This window comes from Salvelinus alpinus, chromosome 2, assembly GCF_045679555.1.
Source record: "Salvelinus alpinus chromosome 2, SLU_Salpinus.1, whole genome shotgun sequence".
Taxonomy (NCBI): Eukaryota; Metazoa; Chordata; class Actinopteri; order Salmoniformes; family Salmonidae; genus Salvelinus; species Salvelinus alpinus.
The window spans coordinates 111823671-111834754 of NC_092087.1; the positions used below are offsets into that span (position 1 = coordinate 111823671).

The following is an 11084-nucleotide window of genomic DNA, read 5'->3' on the forward strand; positions in this document are numbered from 1 at the left end:
TAGGTCATTTACTAAACCACTGGCCGTGTTTGAGAGCGTCAAATCCATGCTGCATTGTGGGTAAATTGTGACTGGCTGACTGATTTATAAATAATAATGAGTATTTATTTATGATGTAAGGTGATTTGTAGATCAGTCAGTCGCTTGCAGTGTCGAACCAGCCCAATACCAAACCAATCAGGTGGTTGTTCGATGAAATTAATCTCCAGACGTCATTGATGACGTGCTGCTGATAAAGTGATACAGGCATCAACACAAAAAAAGTTTACTGCTTTCAATGCAATGATTCAATTCAATTCAATGATACCTCCGGTATCAAACATAACATCCATATCGAAAAGTTGACAAAACAAAAAGGAGCAAGCAGGTTGATTTCCTCTGTCATTTTGAGCCCACGGCAAGAAGGCACCAGAGCCTACCGTGCTAACGGGTTCCCACTAGATAACACAACCACACAGTTCATGAAAAGCATGAGGTGAAGCTTGAGCTAGATATCAACCTATCGAGCTAGTGTGACCTTCCTGGTCTCTCAAGTCAGTGAGTCAACACAGGAAGGAGCAATGGATGGATAGTTCATTTATTTCCAAAGCTGCAATGATGGGACACACACAGTATGGATGAATGATCAGTAGTGACGGGATATAAATAGCACTCCCACAGCAATTCTACATTAATCTGCCCTATAATATACTAACAAAAAAACGATTGAAATGTCTATCAAAGTTATTGTGATCGTATAGTGGATTTAACAATTCCTACTAATTCCTAATTTACTATTATAAATTAATCAATTGTTTCCATGTGTCTCATGTTCACATCATCAGAATAAACTGTCATCCATTTTAGTATCAAAATATATCAAATGAACCTGGAAAATGACTCCATGTCCCCCTCTACAGGCGAGGAAGTATAATACACCTAAACTAACAAAACCGGGCAAATAAACTGGCTGGTGTTCATGAGTTTATAAAACATATACTTTATACATTTGTCCTAAATTACCTGCATTGATGAGACACACAGTGTGGATGAATGATCAGTAGTCGACAGGGTAAAAATAGCACTCCTAAAGAAGATGCGTTTTCCAGTTAGATACCAACTTGAAAGAGGGAACTTTAGCATAAAACCCACATGGAAAACTGAGATTTGGCAAATAACATATAAAGAGAGGCTTATTTGACACCAAACCAACAACAGTAGTTACGAAAACATAAATTGCTAATGTATGATTTAAAAGGTGGATTTTATGATGTAATGTCAACTTTATATATTTCTATCCCGGGACTATTCAATTTTGAACTCACCCACAGCAATTCTCCATAAATCTGCTGTGGATTACCCAGAATCCCGAAATAAATTAATACATATGTGATAATTCAAAAACATAACTGGTTGTGCTTATAGGGAACCAGATCGTGAACACAACTAAGTTACTAAGTCTTTAACCACACTGTATTGTTACACTGGTGAGTAAAAACTCATGCTTCCTACACTAACTTTTTGTCTGAACATTAAAATATATATTTTACGTCACACTAGCGTCATTGTCTTAAAGTCGCACATCTCCATCGCAGTCAGAGGTTCAGACTGAGCGTTACCCACTCCAGTCAGCAGATGGCGGTGTGCGATTTTAAGGCAATGCTGTTAGTGTGACGTATAATCTAGTGGACGGAACGCAATGCTGTTAGTGTGACGTATAATCTAGTGGACGGAACGTTTCTTTCAGCAGCAGCAACAGTTAGTCCGCCACCTCGGTAGCTTGCTAGCCAAAGTAGCCGAACCCATAAAGCTCTTTAGACGCTTTAGTGTATATTAGCCACTGTATTTTAAACCCTTGTCTGTCGTCTAGTTGGTTAGTTATCCTATTTAATTTCATATTTACGGTGCTGTTGTTATTATTCAGCTAGCGGGCTGGTTAAGTTAGCATTAGCCTAGCTAGCTAACATCTCCGACCATGAGTTCACTAAATTACTCTCTTCCTGCTGAAGAAGAGACGGTCTGTTGGCCGGAGAAAGAAGCTCTCATCAAAGAGGAGGAGGAAGAGAAGGATGTTACAATACAAAAACAAGTAGAGGGTGAGGTTGTTACCCTGAAAGAAGAAGAGAAAGACGTTTCAGTGAAAGAAGAGGAAGACGTTACAGTGAAAGAAGAGGCGTTCAGAATGAAAGAGGAAGACGTTACAGTGAAAGAAGAGGAGGATGCAGTTTTTGAAGTGAAAGCGGAGGAGGGGGGTATTACGGTCTCATCGGAAGAAGAGGAGGAGGAAACTGGATATCTGGGCCCGATTTCCCAAACGCAATTTAAGGCATGCAGTGGTTCTAAAGATGAACTTAGCCATAAGATGGTTTTGAGAAACCGGGCCGTGATTACCACTGGTAAGTACTGTCTTAAAAACAGAGGTACAAACTCTGCAGTTGTTGAACTGATGTTTGGTGTTAAAGGGGAAATCGGCAATTGCTACATCCATATTTTGACTTTAAAATTATTTATTTATAGCCATTGATTATTGAAGAATATAACACATGCCTCATGAGCTTAGTTCAACTGTTGTACCCCATCAGAACCCCAAAGAAGTTTTTTTTACTCCAATGTTTAGAAACAATGTAAATCAACACTGTATAGCCTCAACATGGTTAAAACTATAATGTTGATATCATGGATGGTCAGTCCTTTCATCCATAGGTCTGTCTATGAATTTGAGAGTAGTTAAATGTCTCCAGCCCCATCATCATCTTATTACCAAAACAGTGGTGAAATGAGAGTCTTGTTATTGTTTCAACTGCAGGTTGGTTGATTGATGTGTGGCTTTTTTAAAGGGTCAACCTAGTATTTAAACAGCAACAAAATGGCTGCCAAGAGACTTGGTTTGGTAAACAGCTGAGGGATGGGGCTGGAGAAATGTAACCACTCTCAAATTCATAGAGAAAGCTATTGTAGCAACCCTAACTCATTACCTAGCGACCTCGTCAAGAAGTTCAGACATCTTGGCGTAACAGTTATAAGGTGTTGGCTTGACAGTCACTGGACCCAGGTTGGAGTTCAGCTCAGGGCTTCCCCACGAATTCACTACACTATGAATACAAGGACTGGCCATGCATGATGTCATAATGATAGTTTAACCAGGTTTCTAGGCTATATAGTATATTCTAGAATTCATCCATGATGTCATAATGATAGTTTAACCAGGTTTCTGGGATATATAGTATATTCTAGAATTCATCCGTGATGTCATAATGATAGTTTAACCAGGTTTCTAGGATATATAGTATATTCTAGAATTCATCCATGATGTCATAATGATAGTTTAACCAGGTTTCTGGGATATATAGTATATTCTAGAATTCATCCGTGATGTCATAATGATAGTTTAACCAGGTTTCTAGGATATATAGTATATTCTAGAATTCATCCATGATGTCATAATGATAGTTTAACCAGGTTTCTGGGATATATAGTATATTCTAGAATTCATCCGTGATGTCATAATGATAGTTTAACCAGGTTTCTGGGATATATAGTATATTCTAGAATTCATCCGTGATGTCATAATGATAGTTTAACCAGGTTACTAGGATATATAGTATATTCTAGAATTGCCAGTGAAGATTTCCTGTAGGGTCAAATTGTTAGAGCTGTTGATAAGTCATTGTATAATATTCACCCAATTTATTTTCATGCCATTACATCAATACAGCCCATCCAGAAGAGAATAAACTCTTCCCGATCCACCTCCTCCTGCCGGCCTTCATACATTCTGACGTTGCTGGTAATCGGCTACACAAGCAGTCAGCAACCTACATTTGGAGTACACATGTATCTTACCATTTATACTGATCTGGTGCCAGTTATGATTTTCATATGTTCATTTTACTGGAACAGTTTAATTTAATTTATAATAGTATCTCAAAATCATTGTCTGTGATTAATCTACATTCTATCTAAATGAAAATTATACAAATCTAAAAGTAACTTTTATTGCCATTGCCAACTATGTAAAAATAGCCTACAAATAAAAGCATTGCAAATAAATGTCCTATAAATCGCATGGCCTGTCTAAAACAGACTTGAAACATTGTATAAAATATTCTGGGCCCTCAGTTTCCCGTGCCTGTGAGTTCTCGACTGACACAGCTGTAGGCTATTTGTGAAAGGGATAAGAAGTAATCAAAATGTTCCCTTTCGTGCCGAGTGGTTATCGAAAGGAATAGAGCTGGAAATATTTTTCAAATACTTTGAGGAGTTATTCTCATTTGCAATTGATTTTGATTAGACTTTGTTTACTTGCTGTTAGAGGTGAAAAAACAATTTGCTTTGAGAAGCTCCACAACTCATTAGTGGTTCAGCGTTAAGACAATCAGAAATACTATCAGACATCCCCAAATGGGCACATTTATAGATCTACATTTGTGCTCAGGACAGGTAGACTAGTCCTACTTCTATATGTGTAACCAGGTAGACTAGTCCTACTTCTATATGTGTTGTCGGGTAGACTAGTCCTACTTCTATATGTGTAACCAGGTAGACTAGTCCTACTACTATATGTGTAACCAGGTAGACTAGTCCTCCTGCTATATGTGTAACCAGGTAGACTAGTCCTCCTGCTATATGTGTAACCAGGTAGACTAGTCCTACTTCTATATGTGTTGTCAGGTAGACTAGTCCTACTTCTATATGTGTAACCAGGTAGACTAGTCCTACTTCTATATGTGTAACCAGGTAGACTAGTCCTACTTCTATATGTGTTGTCAGGTAGACTAGTCCTACTTCTATATGTGTTGTCAGGTAGACTAGTCCTACTTCTATATGTGTTGTCAGGTAGACTAGTCCTACTTCTATATGTGTTGTCAGGTAGACTAGTCCTCCTGCTATATGTGTAACCAGGTAGACTAGTCCTACTTCTATATGTGTTGTCAGGTAGCCTAGTCCTCCTGCTATATGTGTAACCAGGTAGACTAGTCCTACTTCTATATGTGTAACTAGGTAGACTAGTCCTACTTCTAAATGTGTAACCAGGTAGACTAGTCCTACTACTATATGTGTAACCAGGTAGACTAGTCCTACTTCTAAATGTGTAACCAGGTAGACTAGTCCTACTACTATATGTGTAACCAGGTAGACTAGTCCTACTTCTATACGTGTAACCAGGTAGACTAGTCGTACTTCTATATGTGTAACCAGGTAGACTAGTCCTACTTCTATATGTGTTGTCAGGTAGACTAGTCCTACTACTATATGAGTAATCAGGTGTGTGTCCTTACTCAACATTGACAGGAGTGTTTCCAACAAAAGACAATGAATAAATTTACAAAACTGACGCATTTTGCGGGGTCAGGTCTGGGTGGTCTGCCAGGTGCCGTTTCATTTAGTATCCGTTTGAGTCGGCTTTGGGGAATGATTGTATTTCCCCATAGTATGTTATACCTCAAGTTGACCGACTGAAAGGGAGCATAACCTTATGACTATAATTACTGTTCCCTGAAGGAGGGATACGAGGTACAACACCTGTTTGGCCCCGCCCCTTCCTGGGTCGGTGAAGAACGATATTGACTTGAATATTACCTAAGGCTCGTATTTCTGTGTTTATTATAATTAAGTCTATGATTTGATATTTGATAGAGCAGTCTGACTGAGTGGTGGTAGGCAGCAGCAGGCTCGTAAGCATTCATTCAAACATTCATTCAAGCAGCACATTCCTGCGTTTGCCAGCAGCTCTTCGCAATGCTTGAAGCACAGCTCTGTTTATGACTTCAAGCCTATCAACTCCCAAGATTAGGCTGGCAATAACAAAGTGCCTATAAGAACATCCAATAGTCAAAGATATATGAAATACAAATGGTATAGAGGGAAATAGTTCTATAATTCCAATAATAACCACAACCTAAAACGTCTTATCTGGGAATATTGAAGACTCATGTTAAAAGGAACCACCAGCTTTCATATGTTCTCATGTTCTGAGCAAGGAACTTAAACGTTAGCTTTTTTACATGGCTCATATTGCACTTTTACTTTCTTCTCCAACACTTTGTTTTTGCATGATTTAAAACACATGGTACATGTTTCATTATTTATTTGAGACTAAATGGATTTTATTGATGTATTATATTAAGTTAAAATAAGTGTTCATTCAGTATTGTTGTAATTGTCATTATTACAAATATATATATAAAATCGTCCGATTTTTATCAGCTTTTTTGGTCCTCCAATAATCGGTATCGGCGTGGAAGAATCATAATCGGTCGACCTCTAATTATTACATCATGGTCGACCTCTACTATAGTAGTGTTTGTTCAACACTTAGGGTACAAACCCTCATTGTCAGGCTAATAGAAAAGCTAGCCAAAGAGCATTTTACTGGTTGAAGTGTTTTTAAAATATAAAGCAGTTGATTTGCGACAATAACACAAACATATTAAGCAGGAGATTCAAACGAGCCTTACAATTATAATCCAATAGTAATGTGAAATGCACTCATAAGCAACCTGTAAATGGAGGATATTTTTGCTGTCAGCCTATAAGAACTCCCCTGAGTTTTCCCCCACGGTGGTGAATTAGTGAATAGACACAGAGCTTAATGTGAGTTTCCTTGAGTAGCACTCCTGATCTTGTGCTGTAATATTCAGAATACATTGTGGAAAACTAAAATCTTTGCTCACCATTTTTGTTCCAGGCAGATATACTACATCCATAACTAGTGGTTTCCTCATTAGCAGATATACTACATCCATAACTAGTGGTTTCCTCATTAGCAGGGAGGTGTTTCTGCAATCAAATTGCGTGTGCATCGCCCTCGTGCTGCAATTTTAGCAAACACATAAAGGGGGCTTTTTTGGAGATCAAAGGTCGTCTGGCACCCTGCTTAGGTTTGCCTGTCTTAAGACAATTGTAAAATAATTTAACAGACCTCTGGGCATCACCTTTTACCTCAAATAAACAGTGGATTTCTGCTGTTGCGGGCCTTGAACCATCTGTCTGACCTTGTTGTTCACACAGGAGAGAGACGTGACTATCGTGGATCCTCTGGGGAGCCTCGACAACATCATGAGGCAGAGAAAAGTCTCTCCAGATCAGACCTCTTCAAGAAACACCAGCAGAGATCCACAGGGAAGAAATCTCACTGCTGCTCTGACTGTGGGAAATGTTGCAAATCTTCATCAGAACTTAAAATACACCAGAGAACACACACAGGAGAGAAACCTTATAGCTGTGATCAATGTGGGATAAGTTTTGCTAAATCTAGCCATCTGACTACACACCAGAGAACACACACAGGAGAGAAACCATATAGCTGTGATCAATGTGGGAAGAGTTTTACTAGATCTGACTCTCTGACTTTACACCAAAGAACACACACAGGAGAGAAACCTTATAGCTGTGGTCAATGTGGGAAGAGTTTTACTGCATCTGGCTCTCTGACTTTACACCAAAGAACACACACAGGAGAGAAACCTTATAGCTGTGGTCAATGTGGGAAGAGTTTTACTACATCTGGCTCTCTAACTTTACACCAAAGAACACACACGGGAGAGAAACCTTATAGCTGTGATCAATGTGGGAAGAGTTTTGGTCAATCTGGCCAGCTGACAGTGCACCAGAGAACACACACAGGAGAGAAACCTTATAGCTGTGATCAATGTGGGAAGAGTTTTACTACATCTGGCTCTCTGACTTTACACCAAAGAACACACACAGGAGAGAAATCTTATAGCTGTGATCAATGTGGGAAGAGTTTTACTACATCTGGCTCTCTAACTTTACACCAAAGAACACACACAGGAGATAAACCTTATAGCTGTGATCAATGTGGGAAGAGTTTTACTACATCTGGCTCTCTAACTTTACACCAAAGAACACACACAGGAGATAAACCTTATAGCTGTGATCAATGTGGGAAGAGTTTTGTTCAATCTAGCTATCTGACAGTGCACAAGAGAACACACACAGGAGAGCCAATGTATAGCTGTGACCAGAGATAATCTGATAAAAGATCTCTTGGTTATGTTTAGGTTTTCAATTTATCCCAAACTGTTTCTGCATATTGGTTATTGATTTGGACACGTTAAAACTGTGTTTTGACATTGAGGCTATCCCACCTAGCACAATGTAATTGAAAAGTTGTTGAAAATAAGACTATGTAATCAAAAAAAAAAAAAAAATTTTTTTATTATACCATGCCTTACCATCAAGTTAATTATTGACAATACATATTAACAAAGGTGGTGTCCATTTGGTTTTGATCATTCATATTTACAATTCATGTAACTTTTAGTAATCATAATTATTTATGCAATCAACTGACAATTTACGGGTATAATTATATTGACATTGTTGCCCTTCTTTTAGAATATCAGGGTTAATTTTCAGATGTGCCAACCCAAATGTACTAGAGCATGACATTGGGGACTGGGCCCCGATCCAACAACATGCCTATCGAGTGAACCCTGAAAAGAGAGAGAAGCTCCGCAGTGAGGTGGAAAGTTACTACGGATATTGCAGGAGTTTGATTGTTCCAAGGGTGGGCAGTCATAGTTTTGCGTTTAGCCATTGCGTTGCCATGGATCACAATTTATTTTGACTGCACGGTTTTCCGTATTGGAGATGAGTTTTGTTTGGGCTCGTTCCAAGGGGACGAGAGTTCTAGAAGCTATTGAGTTTTAGGAAGACGACAGTTCTAGAAGCTATTGAGTTTTAGGAAGACGACAGTTCTAGAAGCTATTGAGTTCTAGGATTCTATAGAATGAAAAAGGAGAAAAAAAGAATACGATTGTATATTATTATTTAGAAATACATGTTTTTTCTTGTTTTTAATTGTTGACAGCCAGTAGACACCATGTTTATATTGTAGAAGGTGAAGCATTGTAGTTGATTATAATGTGAAATGGAAGTTGTTTTCTGTTGGTGGTGAGCAAACTTGTCCAACAAAAATTATAGGTTTTATTTGTTGTCTTAAGGGGAAAGGTGTTCCAGGCTTTCGTTTTTCCATTTATGTTTTGAGGTTGGACTTTAGCACGTATAGCTCGTTAACATGTATAGCTCGTTAGCACGTAGGGCGCACTGATTGGTGACACCTCGTTAGTCAGTATGTGTAACACCAGTTCTTTTGTTTGCCTCTTCTTGGGCAGATTTAGTGGGTCTCATGGTGGGTGACTTTTATGTCCCAGTTGTTGTTACTAGTCAACTTTCAGTGGACACTGAGAGCAAAACTGCAACATTATGTTATAATACTTTTATTGCATCAAATGGTTGTTTTATGCAACAGAATAGAGGGTTCTTAGAACTATTGTGTCTGTGTGTTCTACTGAGGATGGGCCTCTGGGAGATAACTCTGACAGGAGATTTACAATGTCTTTTGGGTGATAAAACCTAAAGAGACTGCATTCCAGAGCATGAGTTAATGTTTCTGTTCTATATGGTACCAGGGAGAGATGACCCCAGGGCCAGACCCTGGTCTCTACATAAAGAGTACTGTTTTTACAGCAGATACTGTCTGCTGAGAATTATAAGTATATTTCATACAAATCTTAACCTTGTGACCTGTTCTATACATCTGTTGTTGGTCATGTAGGTTGAAAGGGGTGTATCTTGGCTATAAAAGACCTTTGTACTTTTGTCTCGTGCCTCTCAATGAATCATCTGTCAGTGATTTGTCGACCAGCCATCATTATCGTAGAGCACTCAATTGATTCACTTTATATGTGTGCGTTGTATTGACCTGTTCCCTTATTAATAAGTGAATAAAGATTTAAGAATAACTCTGACTTGTGTGATAAGTTTGTCTCTTTTGAAATTAACCACCACATTTGGCGATGGGGGATGTGAATCTTGACCTGGGTAAATGGTGCACCAGGGATCCCTCAAACTTGGGATCTCAGGGAGACCACACTTTGGGAATGGAGCAGATGGACCCACCTTTGATCTGAGAGGCAGCGAGCCGAGTGGATACCAAATCTAAAATCCTAGTTTTAAAAAAAGAGGTGAGTGAACCACACAAAGTGTAGTTTTTAGAAAAGCTTCGTAGGCTTTGAGTGTATATTCCTGTGTGAGGGGGGCACCTTGGAGGTGTAAACAGGGCCCAGTCAGGAGGCTCTGAGTGTGTATTCCTGTGTGGAGGTGTAAACAGGGCCCAGTCAGGAGGCTCTGAGTGTGTATTCCTGTGTGGAGGTGTAAACAGGGCCCAGTCAGGAGGCTCTGAGTGTGTATTCCTGTGTGGAGGTGTAAACAGGGCCCAGTCAGGAGGCTCTGAGTGTGTATTCCTGTGTGGAGGTGTTAACAGGGCCCAGTCAGGAGGCTCTGAGTGTGTATTCCTGTGTGGAGGTGTAAACAGGGCCCAGTCAGGAGGCTCTGAGTGTGTATTCCTGTGTGGAGGTGTAAACAGGGCCCAGTCAGGAGGCTCTGAGTGTGTATTCCTGTGTGGAGGTGTTAACAGGGCCCAGTCAGGAGGCTCTGAGTGTGTATTCCTGTGTGGAGGTGTAAACAGGGCCCAGTCAGGAGGCTCTGAGTGTGTATTCCTGTGTGGAGGTGTAAACAGGGCCCAGTCAGGAGGCTCTGAGTGTGTATTCCTGTGTGGAGGTGTAAACAGGGCCCAGACAGGAGGCTCTGAGTGTGTATTCCTGTGTGGAGGTGTAAACAGGGCCCAGTCAGGAGGCTCTGAGTGTGTATTCCTGTGTGGAGGTGTAAACAGGGCCCAGTCAGGAGGCTCTGAGTGTGTATTCCTGTGTGGAGGTGTAAACAGGGCCCAGTCAGGAGGCTCTGAGTGTGTATTCCTGTGTGGAGGTGTAAACAGGGCCCAGTCAGGAGGCTCTGAGTGTGTATTCCTGTGTGGAGGTGTAAACAGGGCCCAGTCAGGAGGCTCTGAGTGTGTATTCCTGTGTGGAGGTGTAAACAGGGCCCAGTCAGGAGGCTCTGAGTGTGTATTCCTGTATTTTCCCAGTATGGGAGGAGTTGCTAGATTTATTGAATAAACCTTTTTCCATAAAGTTAGTGAACCAAGGTGTCTGACTAGCTGTAGATGTTGAAGAAGCGTCCCGTCCACTAGATTATACGTCACAGTGGCAGAATCACCTGAAAGACGCACTTCGCCATTCAAC

At 40.1% G+C, this 11084-nt stretch overlaps 2 protein-coding genes across 3 annotated transcripts in view; one reads left to right on the plus strand and one right to left on the minus strand.

Moving 5' to 3' along the window:
- Positions 1 to 11084, minus strand: part of LOC139548585 (zinc finger protein ZFP2-like) — a 158408-nt gene that overhangs the window by 11662 nt on the left and 135662 nt on the right. The gene's annotated exons all lie outside the window — the stretch shown is intronic.
- LOC139548630 (zinc finger protein 180-like) lies at positions 1360 to 9710 on the plus strand. 2 transcript variants are annotated; one of them, XR_011669741.1, is made up of 2 exons: positions 1360 to 2375; positions 3695 to 5319. XR_011669741.1 is itself a non-coding variant. In XM_071358412.1 (2 exons), exons 1-2 carry the CDS (start codon positions 1955 to 1957, stop codon positions 7971 to 7973), a joined length of 1404 nt encoding a protein of 467 aa, XP_071214513.1. In that variant the 5' UTR covers positions 1375 to 1954; the 3' UTR covers positions 7974 to 9710. The 2 variants fall into 2 exon arrangements, 1 of the variants encoding a protein (XP_071214513.1); XM_071358412.1 differs by lacking the exon at positions 3695 to 5319 and adding an exon at positions 6991 to 9710 and having other exon boundaries at positions 1375 to 2375.

Coding starts and splice junctions, on each gene's coding strand:
- LOC139548630 (XM_071358412.1), top strand. CDS start 1,955: ATGAGTTCACTAAATTACTCTCTTCCTGCTGAAGAAGAGACGGTCTGT. Junction 2,376..6,990: donor CCGGGCCGTGATTACCACTG/GTAAGTACTGTC, acceptor TTGTTCACACAG/GAGAGAGACGTGACTATCGT.